We start from the raw sequence: 18,256 nt of genomic DNA, 5'->3' as shown, positions 1-18,256 counted from the left end.
CAAAATGATTTTGTTATTCCAAGATTTTCTCTCTCAAATTAAGTTAATTTTTTTTATCAGCGAAACTGTGACTGACAATTATTGAAAACATTCAAGAACCACTGGATTATTAGAAACGCTAACATAATAAAATTTAATTAAACACCATTTTATCGTGTCTTTTACACTATCAGTATTTAAAATTTTTGCACATCAAACCATTTATATACTCGGAAGACTATAAATTTTGTGCCTTGTATACACTCAGCCCTAATTTATTTCTTTTTATTTTATCAAAAATATCGTAATAAAAAAAATTTGTTTTATTATTTATCGTGATCAAGCAGTTGATAAAAAAAGTTCATAGAAAGCAATGAAAAAACACAGTGAAGGATTTCAGCCACAAAGAGTACCCGAAAATGCGATGAAAACTAATTGCCGCGGAATACCAGCGGCTGAACAATATTTGCCGAGCACTCATTCCATTGTCGTTATTCCGTCAGGTTTATTTATTCACCCGATACATAAATACACTTACACATACAAATATATACCTATATATATATACCTATATAACTATAAATAATATCTAATTAAAATAAATTTTATCTATCTATCTGTACACGAATCTACGATGCATCTTTGTCTATTTAATTTACTCATGGGCTCATGGATTTGCCTTATGCGTCGTAGGCAGTCAGTGTCACCAATGAACAATACCTACAGTCTAGCAGGCTAATAATGATTTTACGTAACGCCACACGCCGTTCTGGTCCCTTGGGAATCTTATGATGCCGCACCCTCGTTGCACATGGCCCAAACACACCACCACTGGCTAGAGAGAAGGATGCGTTAACGCGAGTTAGACGAAGAGAGAAATATGCAACTCGATGTGTATGTAAAAGTGTATAAAGATATAAAGAGGCATACTGCTCAGTTTGATTATCATTAGAGCTCCAAGTCGCTCGGGACAATAATTCGGCCTCGACACACGCATCACGTACTACACGCTCAGCTACGCCACGTTATCACTACACTCCCATACCTTAAATCAGATTTTACGCACTTGTTATTACAATAACTAAAAATAATATCAATAATATTGAATGAAAAAAATGGATTTTTTATTTTAAAAAAACGAACATGATTTTTTGCATGATTCTTGATGCCCTGGATGTGCGAATAGCTAAATTCCCTTGGGTAGTTGATAGTTAATACTCATCCAATTGGCCATAGAGTTTTGCTTTGTCCAGTTTTTTCCACTTAACTAAAGCGTCGAAGGGTCATAACAAAAAGTACTCCCAAGCAGCCAAGGACAGCTAAGGAAAGGGCTGGTTCAGCCTTCTGAAAAGAGGCAACCAAGGATAAGGATTAAGAGTATATATCTACAGCGGAAAGGACAAGGTGATAATTTGATAAGACATCGGGAGTGTTACCATGGTGACACAATACCCCGAGACCCGAGGATACACCGGGAAAGAAAGATTCACCCTCATCCACGCCTCTAAACTTTTTTTTTCTCATCTTCCTTCCTCTCTATCCTCAACCGTTCCTCCGTCACCATCATCTATATAATACTAGCAGACTTGTACACCTACTCACCCCCTCTTATTCACCCTCCTACATTTTTACTTCCCGCTCCGGCAATGACACCAAAGTGTCAAGTGTTACCACTTATTCTCATCCGCATTTATCGATACCAAACAACTCACTTCTTATCAAAGTCTCTCTACATATTAATGTAGCGTTATTATTATTATTATTATTATTATTATTATTATTATTATTATTATTGTTATTATTATTATTATAGCGCTGCTTGCAAGAATTATTTATAGAATTTTACTTGCAATTTAATCTTAAAAAATTTCAAAATCATTTATTTATTTTATTTATTTACTTAACTATATGCCAAGGCAAAAGCCGAATTGCAAAAACACATGTCAATTTTAGAATCACATAAGTTCTATTACATATTTATATAATGATTAATTTAATAATTTTACAAAAATAAAAATCAATAAATAGATTGCATTAAATTACATTTATCTTCTCAGAGGGTTGAAATAATTTCTTTCTATAAATTTTTGAAAGCTATTATCTATTATTCGTTAAGTATGATTTATTCATATACTTTAAATATTTCCACAAATAATTAATTTAGTAAAAGTCTATTCACGGATTGACATTACAGGATTTCATCCTTGCTGTACAGATATTAAGTGAAAAGAATCATCGGAATTGCAGAGAATCGTGAGAGACACACACGGTTAGTACAAAAGCAGGGAGTATATAATCAATGGGGATGGTTTGATACCTTTTATATGTATAGAGATAGAGTATAGTGAAGCTTTGGAAAAGAGCATTACGTTTATTACCACACACCCTTGCGGCACATGTGTAAATGGGAAAACTGAACTGGTAGAAAATCCAGATACAAGTTAAAAGAGATGAATCCTCGGCGATATACACTACCACCGTAAAATAGCCAGACAGTCTATCCAGACAGTTATAAATTATTTAGATTGCACAGCACACATCCCCGGTAATTTAGATAAATTTCAACCAAATCCAAAACATTGAGAAACTTATCCTTATACCCTCGGTACAGCTGGGTTTTGTATATTATTAATAAATAACCAAACCAGAGTATAGAGTGTAAGTAAAAATTAAATAAACGTACCTGTGTGAATGTAAGTGTGCTTTTTCATGTCACTTTTCTGGTGAAATCGTTTGCCACAAAATTGACAAGGATACGGCCGAGTGTCTGAATGAATAAGCAGATGTGTACTCAGCGTACTTGACCTTTTGAATGACTTTCCACATTGCTTGCATTCAAACACTTTTTCAGCAGAATGCACGGCGCGATGCTGGGTTAAACTTATCTCGTGGCCAAACGTTTTATTACACAATTCACACGCAAACGGACGTTTACCATTGTGCGACCTTCTTGCGTGTACCTTTTAAAATATAAATCATTTTATTTATTACTTTATTTGAAAATCTAAATCTCAATGTCAAATCAAAAGTCAACGTAGGAATGAGCAATCTGGGAAAACTGATCATTATTACTATTGAGTTACTAATTACAACGATAATATTTTACTTTAATCATGATTAGAATAAATGGATAATAATAAGTAATTATATCTTAACCATTTTTGACATATATTTTCGTTTAAAATCTTTCAATTCAAAAAATCTATTAAAAAAAAATACAAGTAAGATATCATTATTTATTACCATCCATATATACCTAGTTTTATACACTGATAAAAAAATCAAATTAACTCAAAAGAAAAAATTTTTATTTAAATTTCGATTTTTTTTCTATTCTGAGTTTGATTGTATAATAAGGTAGAAATTTAATAAAGATTTTTTTTCTTATTTTTCGCATTGTGAAGGCGTTGTGAAGGCCGCAGTCACTGCAGCAGTAAAGCAAACTTTTTTATGATTAGAGAATATTGAAGTTTTTTTCTTTAATAAATGAAATTTTAATTTAAATTAAAGATGGAATGTTTGCTCATTCCCAACTAATAAAAATGAATAAAAATACAATTACCTCAAGACCATGAGGCGTACTGAACATTTTATCACATTTAACACAACTGTAAACATCACCGAGCGGATGTGGATGATGAAGACCATGAGTCGAGTGAGCTGAATGAAGTCCTGGGTGCGCTGGGTGAACCGTTCTTAGAAGGGGATGTAAATGCGGCGGTAAAAGATGATGAGGAATTAGTTGCGGATGGAGGTAAGACAGCGGATGATGTGGATGAGGCGGTAATAATCCGCTTTGGAGATGTAACGGTGGGTATAAACCGATTCCAGCTGCAACCGCGGCCACCGTTGTAGGACCAGGTTGATGGCGTGCAACAGTTGTCGCTGCTGAAGAAGAATCGTCCGAGGAAGAAGTTCGTTGGCTGGCCGGAGGATCTGGCCTTAGTAGTGCCGAAACACTGAAACTATCACCAGATTTTCTAGGTGGCCGAATACTTGATGACGGCGATGAAGATCCGCGAATTAGTGACCGCGACGGTGACGGAGTTGAGTGAGTTGATCGCGATGAAAAATCTCTTTCACTGGATCCACCCTTTATCTCTGTTTCATCCTCGTCGCCCACTTCCTCAACGTCGACATCCACTTCTTCGTCTTCTTCCTCGTCTTCTTCTACATCGATGTCGATCTCTGGGTCCCGCGATGGCCGTGGTGATGATGGACCCAGGGAGTGCGATGGCGATTGACTTCTTGGTGATGGAGATCCTACTAAACGACCCACGCCAAACGATAATCGTGCTGTTAACAAAAAAATTGATAATTGTTAGTCATTCTGCTAGAAAATATTTTTTTTGTTAGTTTATAAAATGTCTAAGGAATTTTTAACATAACTTTTGTGAAAGATATATAAATAATTGCACCGAAAGAGTTGGTTTAAATTTCCAAGTGCATTTTTTAGCTATTGTTATTTTTACAAGTAAATTATTTGTAAATTATGAAAAAATTGTAGGATGTTAGCCTGAAACTTTATGTATGTGAAATAACGCGCCATATTAGCTGGATTGCCTCCACAATTCTCAATTGATTTTAATGAAATTTTGTGTGCTTAATAATGGACGAATGTCTTATTCTAGTTTGAATATGAGTAAAATCAGTCGCTTAGCTTCTGAATAACCCGCGTTTGATTTCCAAAAAAATTTGAATTTATTCAATTATATAGAAATAATCTTTTAGTTGTAAAAGATAGCTCAATTCTGATGAATTTATTTTAAATTTCACATGATATTATTCATTTTAAGGTTATTATTTGTCTACACAGAAAAAAGGTTTACTTAAGCCAAGAAAATATTTTTGTTCCTAATTATTTTCTTGAGCGAAAAAGTTTTTTTTTTGACACAAGAAATTTCACTTATTCTAACAAAATTAATTCTCTTGCTTTAAGAAATACGTATCTTGATCCAAGAAAATTTATTTAAGTCAAGAAAATTTTGTTGTTTTGAGAAAATTCAGCCTCTTGCTCCAAAAAATTTAGTTCTTGCTAGAAGTAAATTTTCTTGTCTTGAGAAAATTTCTCTCTTGCTTCAAAAAATTAAATATAAAGATAGAAGTAAATTTTCATTAATATTTTTATTTATTAACATGTCAAACGGGAAGATCATATAATATTGAATCATTTTTTTTCATTCAATATGTATAATTGTACGCTAAAATATTATAAAATGGGTATCAAATATTCAAGAGAAAAATTTTCTCAAGGTGAGAAAATTTTTTTCTCAGCTGAAGTAGATAGCGCTGCTTCCCTAAAGTATCTAAAAATCTTGATCAAATAAAAAAATTTATTGTATCAAGTATTTATGGTAATTTGAATTAAGAAAAAATTACTTTCACCAAGAATAGAATTTCAAGAAAAATTTTTACTTCGACCAACACAACTTCGATCTTCCTTCAGGCATCCGAAAATTTTCTTGAGCCAAGAATTTTGTTCTCCAGTCAAGAAATTTTCTTTCTGTGTACTTTTGATCGTTTTTTAACTTCCCGCTAAAAAAAATCGAAGATTTTCAAAAATCGGGAAGTTATTGTTTTCACCCCGTTTTGCAAAAATCGAGTTTTCATCAGATCTCGACGTTTGAAGGTCACAGGAAGCTTCCCTGACTATCCCCGCGAGGTTGTCACGGTGTCTGTATGTATGTGTGTGTGTGTGTGTGTGCGTGTATGAAAGTATGTGAACCGCTTATAACTTTTGAACGGCTCATCCGATTTTATCGCGGTTGGTGCCATTTGAAAGGGCTTGGCCAAACTTAGATTTTGAGTATAATTTGGACCGATTCGGATCAGTAGATTTTGAGAAATCTTAAAAAAACTAAGAAAAAAAATTTTTTCAAATGTGGTTTTTTTTGGATAACTTTTAAACGGCTCCACCGATCGATTTAAAAAGCTAATCAGCTCTAGACAATAAAAAATCACGTCGATCGCCACCAAGCTGGTCGAAATCGGTTAATTCGTTCGAGAGATATCGTGAACGAAAGAAAACCGAAAAAAGTGTTTTTTCGAAATTACTCCGAAATTTTTGGTTCGATCAATTAAAACCTGAAAATTCTTCATGAGGCTGATAAAACTGCGTCGAATGCCGTCATCCGCGTGAAAATCGGTTGATCCATTCAAAAGTTATTGCGGTTTGAAAATTCCCAAAGTAGTGTTCTATGAAACTTCTATCAGACTTTTGGGCTCGAAGAGCTCAAATGCATAGAAATACTATCTCTTTGAGCTCAGCGAGCTAAAAATATCACTTAAATTATATTTTGAGCCCAAAAATCTCAAAAACGTCATAAGTACAATTTTAAGCGTCCAGGTATGGAATTAGCGGGAAGTTGCAGGATGGCCTTTAGGGTGAACCGTTTTACTAATTTTTTTAATATTTATCTAAGAAATCTACTCTGAATCTTGATAACACGAAGTCTTTTATACTCAGTGATCTAATTTAGCATCTATAATTGTGTAATTAACAAAAACTAAACTGAAATTGATAAAAAATTATAAGGATTTAATTTTCAAATATATTTCCATCAAATTTTTAAACAAAAATGACTTGAATTGATTTATTGATCAGAATTCGTAAACTTATAAATAAAATATGTCTGATAAGAACAAAAATACTTTAAGTTACTTGAAATTAACCGATTTTTACAGAAAGACCCAAACAGATTTATGAAAAAAATTTAAGGAAACATAAATAAAAAAGAGTTAAGTAAATAAAAAAGCTTGCTCAGCTGCAATATATTTAATTCCTTGAGAGTACATCTTGTAAAGTAAGATTTAAGTCACGTACTCTGATGGTGGTGTGGGTCTCGCCTCGCGTTTTTAAGAAAAAAGAGTAAAGAAGTTCTATCTAGAGAGTGTAAGTGCGTTGGACTAATGAGTTTACTGGTATATATTGTTGTATATGTGTATTATATACAAAAGAAAAAATGAAATCGTAGAAATTCCAGAAACAGCCTTACCCTTTTAACTTTAGTAGTCAAAAAAATTAAAGGGTCAAGTTGTGCTTGAATGAAAAAGATTAAAAGCAATAAACCACATCGTAGTGTATACAGTAGGTATTTATGATTTATTTTGACGGTCATTTATCACAGGTTCATGATGAATAGACGACAGAGGGGTTTCAATAATCATAATCATAATCATTGGAAGCAGAATAACGTAAATATAAATACATAAATAGATAATAGGAGTTATATTATTATTTGGTATTTAAAATGGAATGTGGTGGATCATTGATATTTAATTCATATGATTTGAAAAATAAAACCATTATATCCTTAGGTTTTATATCATATTTATAATCCGTGTGGACTACACGCGAGCACGTGTCTGAGTATATTATATAGAAAATGGGCACTGTAATCACGTTTAAAACCAACTGGCTGCACACACCCCACCAGTTATATATATGTACGCTCTTACGTATAGATATATATTTAGGGGTGATTTATAAAGGAGAGTATCGAGGGATGTCGAGCAAACTGCTTCTTGATTTCTAATCAAATAAAAATGTCAAAGATTTATAATCATATATCATCTATTTTCCATTTATTCACTTTTCAAATTTCATTTATATAACATCTATTATGTATGCTAAATATTTAATCACTATGATTTTTACTTACTTAATTTACTTACTTACTTACTTACTTACTTAATTTATATTTCATGGATTTTTGCAAGTGGAAAACAGAAAAATACCTTTTGCTACTATGTCGTATGATATTGTAACCTTGAAAAGCGATTCGAAATTTAAGATTTTGATACTATAAACAGAAAAAATATTCTATCAAAATGTACAATTAATGTAAATTGTTACATTGTAATTCGGGTTCAAAAATCAATATTTTTAAATTTACTACACAGGAAAAAAAAACAAAAAGTTTGGAAAATCCAAAAGTGCACGCCTCATAACGCTCATTCATTTTTTAAGAAAAAATAAATTGTGTAACTGATAAAAAAAAAGAAAATTATAATTAAGTAATTTCTTACAGAGTATTTTTTTTTTTTTTAAATATCAGCGCCCTTTTTTCTTGTTATATGCGCACGCAGTCTAAAAAAATCTAGCTTTATCAAGTGGCGCCATAGTTTTCACGTGACAAATAAGAAAAATTCGTTTATCTTTGTACGGTTATATCATAATAAATTTTAATAAAAATTCAATTTAAAAAAAAAATACGTAAACTAGGCTACTGATATGAAATACGGACCCAGTTCATCGCATTCGTAAACTAATAAAAAAGGTCCGGTCTTGAAATATCAATTTGTTCGGGAGTAATCATTGGTACATCCAAAATGGGGTGACATCCGGACGTCCACGTAAAATTTTTTTCAAAATAGCCACATGAAATGATTTTAGAAAGTAAAAGATGGTTTAATTTAAGTGTTTTCTCCGTGTACATCTACTTATATTATTGTATAAGTGTAATATGGTTGTGATAGAGACATTTAAAGATCACAAAATTGTTTGACCTTGACGAGTCGAGTATAAAGCACAACCTCACGCGCTTCGCGCTATGAGGCGTGCAAAAAAATCACTGAAAAATATTGAACACTGAAAAAAAAGTTTTTTTCTACCAAGGAAATGTTTCCTTATGGATAAAAAATTGGTATTTTTATGATTAAAATACGAAAGTGTTTTAACTATAAGAATACAGTTTTCTCACTGTCAAGAAACTAGCCTTATAATAAAACGTGGTATTTTAAGGTTACGAATACCAGTTTTTTCTAATCAAGAGAACTCGAGTAAAAAATTTAGTATTTTAGGTGGAAAAAAATTTTTTTTTCAGTGCATACGTACAGCTACAAAACAATGAATAGTCATTATTTCAGATTGAGAAAGTAAGTAGTAAATTTTGAAATGTAAAATTATGAAATTACAAGTATTGAAAGTCTGGTCCTGGTTTATGATGTGACAATCGTAATTTTTCGTACAGTTTTTTTTTTTTTCGTGTAGCTTTTTTTTATCAGTTTTGAAGCAAAAAATTTATTAAATGGAAATTTCAAACGATAGAATTTATTATTTTATCTCATATTTTAGATGTTTTATGTTCTAGCTTGAAATATTTTAATAGCGCAGAAATATTGAAATTGATAGCAAAACTTTATAATTATTAAAAAAATATATTTCAAAATATTATGTGTGATAAAATTTTTTTTCAAGTTTTTAAAAAAAAATCAAAATTTTGTTATGAAAAAACATTATACTTGTATAAAATTTTGTTTAAATATTTATATTACTTTTATATCATGATAAAATGAAACTTATGGTCTTTAACAAAAAGTTTATAAATAAAGATAACATTGTGACCTCAATTAAACATTGAAGATTTTCCAAAATCATTAACTTGTTATTTTAAGATGTTATCAATGAAATAGTACAGAAATTATTAAATTTAAAATTCCAGTAATTCTCAAAATTGAATTGATTGATATTAATTATTAATATGAAAAATATAGTAACCACAAAGAAAAACTATGAAAGCTCAGAGTTGGAATTTCGTTAAAAAATAATATTCAAGCTTAAGCTCATAGTTTCCTTAAAACTGTGCAAAATACTTTGACAGTCATTAAAAATTACATAATAATTAAACAAAATTATTTTTCTTAGGAATATTTTTTTGTATTCTCAGCAATAATTTAAGTACAGTGGCATATTACAGACATATGAAGAGGATGATAAATAAAAAAAAGGAAAAAAAAATGTAATAAGCAAATGCAGAAAGTCCCATATGAGAGAAAAGGGATTGAAAGCAAGTCAACTAAAAGTGCTTACGCAAATGCCGCGTCTGGAATGCAGTAAAAAATTTCTGAGAGTGGCAACCGAATGTGTTGTGTTGAATATAAGTATAATGAACTTGAGAGATATGAAAAAAAGTGCAATAGTTTTGTGCTCTGTACAGATGGTGCAAGGAAAATAAGACCAAAAAGTACGATAATAAAAGGAAAAGCAAACTCAAAAAGTGTAACGAATACGTCCGGGTAGATTCGTATTGCTGAGTGTCGTAGCGTTTATTTAATTTATTATTTTACTTACAATATATCATACGTACATAACATATGTTAAACCATCAACCATCAGTTCTATAAAATCTTGAGTAACGTTTTTTAAGTAATCTCATTCTTTGATATCACGACGAAGACAAATTTAAAGAAGTGTTTACGGGTAAGTTTGCTGCAGTTAAGTAATAAGATTTTATTTATATAATGACGCAAGATGTAATAATTATTAAGGGTCACACGAGATTTGTTATTAGTTTTATTAAGAGTATCGCTTATACTGGTTAGCGTTTATAATAAAATAGTTTTTAATTTTTAATAGTTGAATAAAGTGACACACTGCGAGATTCGAGCGGCTTTTAGTATTACTTAGACATATATACATATATATGAACTAATAAAGACAATATTGATGATTATAGACGGCCCGTGGGATTAATCTAAGGCTAAACTAGGGGAGACAATTAGATCGAGTTAACAGACACAACTTTAATCCAACGCTCGCCGTAGAAAATGATACGCCGATATTAATGCCTCACATCTTATTTTATATTTCAAATCTTTTATTTTATTAAGTGAAGTATCTTATAAACTGAACTAATCTGCAGTAAAATTTGGAAGATTACTGTAAAAAGCTATAAAAATATCTTGGCTGGTTTTCAGTAAAATTTTATAGCTGACTCGCAGTATAAATTGAAGTGAAGTTGATGAAAATCGGTATTTATTTTCATACTTTTTGAAGTATTAAGTAAAAGCAATTTCCAAAGAATAGGTTTGCTGATGTTGGAATTACTTGGGTTCGCCGATTTAAGTTTAATTTTAGAGAATAATCTAATACTAGCTGACCCATGAGAATGTTTGGCACATTATTGTGATCAAATAACGAATTTTCATGTTGCAATATGAAAATAAGAATGATTATTTATTACAACTAATAAAAATAAATTATCTTTCATTAATAAAAATTTGCATTTACTTACATCCACATTATAGTATGAAATTTCGTGTTTCATCACGATATTGAGCGAAATATCATTTTAATAACAAATATTTATGCAATGAAGGTAGAAGATAAGGCTTTTAGCAATCGTGTATCGGTGCACTCGCTTTACTCGTAATCCCAACCATTCAGATACATAGTTGGATGTATTGTCAAAAGATAGCGTTGCAATTGTTTTATTAATTTTCTTAAAAAAATGTTTTCTTAATTTTTTGCATATTTTGCACATTATCGTCAATTACATGTATCGCTTAGAATTGTAAAGACAATAACTGATACAACAGTCAGCTTTAATGACATAATAATAAAAACATAATAATTCCATAATTTAAAAATTTACAATTTCAAAAATTTTTATGACAAATTTATTTATATTTTTTTTAATTTTCAAATATTTATCTTGTTTCCAGCGAGAAAATCAACAGTCCATAAATGCAATTACAGAGATGTCAATTTTAAAAACAACATATTTAACTCCAGTATTTAAAGTGTAAAAATAACACAAGTGTCTACGTAAATATTAACAGAATTTTCGTTATTTTTACAAAACTGTTTTTCCAAGCCACTTTTTTTCACCTTCGCAATAATAAATTAAGTTTATTAGTGAACATAAAAAAAAGAAGTCCATTTAATTTGCAATAAATATTCTTTGAAGAAAAACTTAAAAATTTTCTAATTACAAAAAGAGTGTGCTGTTATTTAAACTCAAAGCAAAAAAAAGACAATTAAAATTACTTGTGAAGATTTATTATGCCATTTAATGTAATTTCCAATGGTCTGCTCCGAGTATAATTTTTTCCACGTAATGATAATACTTTTTTTATTTTGATGAATACCCTTTGCAAGGCGTACATAATCTGTTTCAATTTCGTTGAAATACTTTAATGGTTTAGAAGAGATGACGGAGTTGAGTAAAGAAGATTGTAAAGTGTAGAGTAAAGTACAGTAGGACTAGCGGTCACGTGCGAGGTACCGCCGCGATGACTCGTATGTGGGTGCGTTTAACATGACAAGACGTTACTAATTCAGAGTATATACTGTATGTAGTAGGTATGCTGCGAGGAGATCCGCTGCCGCAGCCGGCGCTCAAGTACAAAGGGGCCGACCAACCGAATCCCTGTGTTGCGCCTCTCATCTGCTCCAATTAGGGTGACGGTCGTATACAGCAAGCGCCTGTACCCAGATAGGCCAACAAGGGTAGGGGGATATAGAAGTGCTGCCGATGTAAGAAAGAAAACGCTGCTATTTTTTTTCATCCATGGTAAAGAGTATGCACAACGTAATTCGAATAATAGAGGAATAAGAACAAACGGATTATGATGGTGTTGTACCGCAATGAATCAATGAATGAGACTGAGAAAGAACCGACATAGGAGATTATATGAGAAGAAAAAGGCTGCGCATGACGCGTGCTACCATTTATCCTCAATCATCAGACCGGTCGTACAACTTAGGACGATTGATAAAGAAAACTTGCAGTCATCCGGGACGACAGGAAGTTTAATGCTGGATGTGCTACGTATACATGTGAATAGGAAGAAAGGGGTCGCAGGTCATCTATTATTGACAATTATTCATTTTTCGCTTGGAAGTATCTTTATTAGGAATTTTAAAATAAATTTTTTTTTGGTAATTACAATTCATGAATCATATTTTCTTGTCTCAAAAACTTATTCAACAAAAAATATTTAAATTTACAAACTGTAGGTAGTATTTTTTTGAAAAATTAACTAAAATTCTATCAAAATAATACAATCTCATAAAAATAAAAAAAATGTATACAGACGCTCTAATTAGATAATTATCTAACTTCACATTTTTTAGGAGGTGATTTTTTAACATTATCAAATTAAAATAGTTCGAATACGCGTTATATAGGTAATCTAGATAAAAAATATTATAAATTTACTAGATATTAAATTGATTTAGAGATGAAGAACTTTTTTAATTCATTGTGTTTTTTTTTTTGCAGAAATAGAAAATTTTCTAAAATAGCGTTTAACGATTTGCTAATTAAAACGTTCATAAACAAATGAAGTCACATTAATTTAAGTAGACATTAAATTTTTACAATTTAAGAAATGTAATCATTTTATAAATTTATGTATTTATCAAAACAATCTTCAAATTCAATTGAAAATAATTTTTTAATAAAATAAAATACACTGAAAAAAAAATTAACTTGATTCAAGAGGAAAATTCTTGAACTAAGAAAATAATTTTGAAGAGGACAATTCTCTACAATCTAGACAAAAAATTCTTGAATCAAGTAAAATTTGTTTAAACCAAGTAAAAATTTCTTAGTTTAAGAATTTTTTTACTCAAATCAAGAAGATGAAGTTCTTCAAAATTATCTTATATACTTGACTCAAGAACATTTTTAACTTCCCGCTAAGAAAATCGAAGATTTTCGAAAAATCGGGAAGATTGTTTTCACCCCGTTTTGCAAAAATCGAGGTTTCAACAGATCTCGACGTTTTGAAGCCCTAAGAAGCTTTCCTGACTATTTTTACGATGATGTCTGTACGTCTGTGTGTGTGTGTGTGTGTGTGTGTGTGTGTGTGTGTGTGTGTGTAAACCTCTTATAACTTTTGAACGGCTTGACCGATTTGATCGTAGTTGGTGTCATTCGAAAGGTCTTTGCCAAACTCAGATTACCTGTAAGTTGGAATCGATTTGGACCAGTAGATTTTGAGAAATTGCAAAAAAAGTGAAAAAAAGTTGTTTTTTTTTCATTTTTTGAAAATATCTCCGAACTGGCTGAACCGATCGACCTCAAAAACTAATCAGCTCTTAACCTTGAAAACCTGCATCGATCGCCACCAAAAGCGTCGGAATCGGTTGTTGCGTTCGTGAGATATCGTTGTCGAAAAAAATCGAAAAAAGTGTTTTTTTGTGATAACCCCGAAATTTTTCATCAGATCAATTTTTTTGTTCCGACTTATTTATAAAGCTCAAAAAACTTCATCGATCGCCGACAACTGCGTGAAAATCAGTTGATTCATTCAAAAGTTATAGAAGTTTGAAAATTTTAAAAATCGTGTTCCATCGAACTTTGATGAGATTTTTGAGCTCGAAGAGCTCAAAAGCATAGGAAAGCTATATCTTCGAATTCGGAGAGCTCAAAATAACACACAAACTGTATTTTTGAGCTTGAAGAGCTCAAAAACGTCATAAGTGCAATTTTAAGCGCCTAGGTATGAAATTAGCGGGAAGTTGCAGGGATGGCCTTCAGTGTCAACCGTTTTCCTAATTTTTTTTTCTGTGTAGAGATTTTAATTCAGACATAGTGTATTGTTGATTATAATAAAAAAGTTTTTGATTCTTGTACACTGAAAAAAAAATTAACTTGATTGAACAGAAAAATTTTTAACCAAGAAAATAATTCTAAAGATTTTTATCATCTTGAATACTTTAAAAAGTAACATATGAGATTATTGCAAGCACATTAATTAATTACTTGAAATAACAATAGAATAACTTCAGTTATTTTATGATTGGATTGGATATACCCTCATCTTCACATTTATTGACATCTGTTATTCTCGTTCAGGTATTTTGGTACGTGTAACTGTATGTGTTAGTTATGCAGGTACTTTATAATTTAATTTTATAACAAAAAGCATATTTACTTGAATTATTTTTGACGAACGACGGTAGATTCGTGGTTCCTGATAAGGTATTGAAAGGAGCCCATAGCCTTGGGAACATTAGTCTGACGTTACATTCTTCTGTGAACAAAAATTTATTTATTTTTTAACTACATGATATTCTAATTATTATCAAAATAAACGTTTTCTTCATTGTATTCAATTTACAAAAAAATAATAAAGAAAATTTAATTAATATATCTTTGTTTTAAAAGATTTTAATAAAAAAATTTTAAACTATATTTTGATCAGCAAATTAAAATTAATCATACCCTTTATAAAAAGCCAGTAAAAAAAAATTTGCTGGAGCTTTTTACATTTTATTAACTATGAATTTTGCTGTACTTTCATGAAAATTTCGAGCGAAAAAGAAGACGTAGTAGAAAAAGAATTTGCGATCAAACATCTCAAACATGAAGACGAATTTGGTATTCTTCGGTCGTAGATAAGATCAACCCCTCGACAAGGGCATCTTTATTAGAAGAATGAATGAGGGGCTAAACTTTATTTATCAACCTCTTTTTTTTTAATTTAAGCTATGAAAAATTGTGAATTAATCATATGTCATAAGTCACAACAATGATAATAATAATATTGAAATAAAATAAAATAATAATTTATTTGATAAACAAAATATAATAAAACGGTGTGACGAGTCATAAGTTGAGTAAACAATGAATGACTAATAAAAAATGTAAATCTCAATAGTAGGTAAAATGTGTTAAGATTATCGTAAAACAAAAAAAAATAAATGTGTAATCCAGAGCAATAGAAGCGCAGGATAATCCGAGTGGTGATAGGCCGACGAGGTCCCTCTGTCATACTGATTAGAATCAGCCTCGCCGCAAAGCTATCTCGCGTCCGGGATTATCGAGAATAAATCATACATTTTCCCTGATACGTGTATATACCTATTACCTATACTCATATTTGTAAATATACATACCTACACACGTTTGAACAGAGAATCACATGTTTAGGTAAGATAACAAGAGCTGCATGCTGTTGAGTGGATTTTATTTTGTCGGTGAGGAAAAAAACAAACGGTTCTTTTTCTTTTATGTGCAACGACCAATTTTATTGATAAATCAGAATTTTTTTTAAATTATTCTTTTATTGTTACTTGTTATAAAATTTATAGTTATATTTATTTATTTATTTTTATTATTTATAATGCTACATATAAGTAAATATGGAAGTATAATTATTTTTATAAAAATGTATATATTTGTTTTGTAAATGTAGAAATCACGATGGATTTGCGATTTATAGATTTATGACTTACGCGATAGCAATAAGCTCAACCTCAAACGCATTTACACGTACTCATTCATATAAACACACCTGGAAATATATCCGAATATATAATAAAGATATATCGTTTAGAAAAAAAATCGCTTCTTATTCGAATCCTGGCAAATAGTTTAATTTTTTTTGTACTTAAATGCTTACTAACTTAAAATAAAATTGAAGTTTTTTCAATTTTGGATTTTTTTGTAGCGCAATTTTTTTTTTTCAAATTTTACTGAACAATTTATTGTCGAACTTTTACATTCCAAATTTATCAACTTAAGATTCAATGTTAGTAATCATTAAATAAAAAAAAATCACTTTCGATATTTACATGGATTCCTTTATATTTTTTGGAAATCAAATTAAGAAAATCAGGTTTTTGGTTATCTCGGTACATTCTTGGGTAAGTTTAAATAATCGTGATCTAGATAGAGTTTAAGCCGAGTTTTCGCCGTCTAAATAAAAATAAACTATAAATGTCTTATAAAAATTGATAATTTTTTGAAAAATGAATCGTGATTGATTTATGAAATTTTTCTTGGTTAAAGAAAATTATTACAACTTCCAAAGTAAATTTGAATAATTTTATTAATCAAAATTACTTATATTTGACTCCAAAATTTTTTTTTTTTTACAAATAGATTTTTTTTTTTTTTTTTTTTTTTTTTTTTTCAATTCAGATTTTGAAATCTGTTACCAAGCATAGTAAATCCAAAAAAATTTAATTTCGATTAAGTATAAACACTGATAAAAAATACGCTTATTTCTAGAGAAAGAATTATAGAACCAAAAAAATTATTTTGAAGAATTAAATCATTTTGAATCACGCAAAAAAATTTTTGAACTAATTTTTCTTTTGGTTTAAATAAATTTTACTTTATTCGCGAATTATTCGTTTTGATTAAAGATGGTTAAATTCTTCAAAATAATTTTTTTGGTTCTATAATTCTTTCTCTTGAACCAAGTTAATAAATTCTTCAGTGCATAAAATTAAAAAAAAATTATTTTGATCGAAAAGTCGAATCAAACACCGTTTTCATTCGATCTCGAACATTTAAAAATTAGATGCTAAGATTAAATCTGAAACTCTTTTATATTACTTCTTTATTTACTTGGCGGCATTCGACACAGTTCTTTAATTAAAAGAAGTGTCTCTGAATATTCGAGTTGATTAGTCAAATATTTTGCAAGTGAGAGTGATTTCAAAAAAACCAAAAAAAAATTTTTTTTGTTTTTATTTTTTGAATATCTTTGAAACGACTCGACCGATTGACTTCAAAATCCAATCAACTCGATGTCTTAATGAAAATTCTCGATCGCCATGTCGTTTATCTTGATTGGTTGATTCGTTCTCAAGATACCGTACAACAAAATTTTATTGACATACATACATACATACATACATATACATACACACGGCCGGACGTCAGCCGGAAATAGTCACAACGGCTTCATAGGACCTCAAAATGTGGAGATCTGATGAAAACTCGCATTTTCAAAATCGGACCAAAATCTATAACTTCCTACTTTTTAAAATTATTAATTTTCAAAGCGGGAAGTTATAAAATGATAATTTATGTGATATATTTATATGCTAAATAAATATTTATATAATTCCTAAAAAAATATAATAATCAAAAATTAAAATACTTAAAATAATCGAGTAACAGTTAAATCTGGAATAATATATGTATAAAGAAAGATTAAAGTAAATGAAATCCAAGATATTATTAGCACATTGATTTAAAAAGTGAGCACTCGATAAGACATATGAATAAAAGATGTACAGCAAATTAAATTGAAATATTAATTCAAATCGAGCAATAATAATCATACAGGACGGAGATTAATATAGATTAAATAACGAAAGCTAAATAGATCGCGTTTACGTCATTTGGGTATCACTTACGAAGCTTTTAAGCTAGGACGAGCATCAAGCTCAATAAGCTTACCCAGTGTATTAGCATAAAGTCAAAGGTACATATCCACATACATACACATACCAAATTATTGTATACGTTATTGGGTTAATTTGTCAGTTGCATTAACAGATAATTAACTTAAGTGTGTCTGTATATAATATCTAAATATAAACAGAGATATATTGCGTGTATCCATTCTTCTCGCTTATTGAGCCGTCTAATCCTCAAGCAATTCACCTGTTGAACCAAGGTGATCACACATCACCTGACACGCAATCACGCACACTTCATTTACTTCTCTCTATACTGTCCAAAATTATCCTTAATTTATGATAACGATAATTAATTGCTTCAAGTTAAATAATCAATTTCTTGAT

General features: G+C 30.1%; 1 protein-coding gene and 1 long non-coding RNA gene across 4 annotated transcripts in view; one reads left to right on the top strand and one right to left on the bottom strand.

The window, feature by feature from the left end:
* LOC123264208 (zinc finger protein 229-like) overlaps window positions 1-18,256 on the bottom strand; it is a 58,700-nt gene that overhangs the window by 13,385 nt on the left and 27,059 nt on the right. For all 3 annotated transcript variants that reach the window (XM_044727384.1, XM_044727383.1, XM_044727382.1), the window contains exons 2-4: window positions 14,647-14,745; window positions 3,542-4,275; window positions 2,663-2,939 (exon numbers count right to left, since the gene is read on the bottom strand). In XM_044727384.1, the coding sequence (XP_044583319.1) occupies window positions 2,663-2,939; window positions 3,542-4,275; window positions 14,647-14,725 (1,090 nt within the window). In that variant the 5' untranslated portion in view covers window positions 14,726-14,745. The remainder of the gene's footprint in view (window positions 1-2,662; window positions 2,940-3,541; window positions 4,276-14,646; window positions 14,746-18,256) is intronic.
* The window catches only part of LOC123264227, a 45,930-nt gene that overhangs the window by 26,450 nt on the left and 1,224 nt on the right, over window positions 1-18,256 (top strand). The window lies entirely within an intron of this gene.

Source organism: Cotesia glomerata, linkage group LG4, assembly GCF_020080835.1.
Source record: "Cotesia glomerata isolate CgM1 linkage group LG4, MPM_Cglom_v2.3, whole genome shotgun sequence".
Classification (NCBI taxonomy): Eukaryota; Metazoa; Arthropoda; class Insecta; order Hymenoptera; family Braconidae; genus Cotesia; species Cotesia glomerata.
This window is presented reverse-complemented; position numbering and strand designations above follow the sequence as displayed.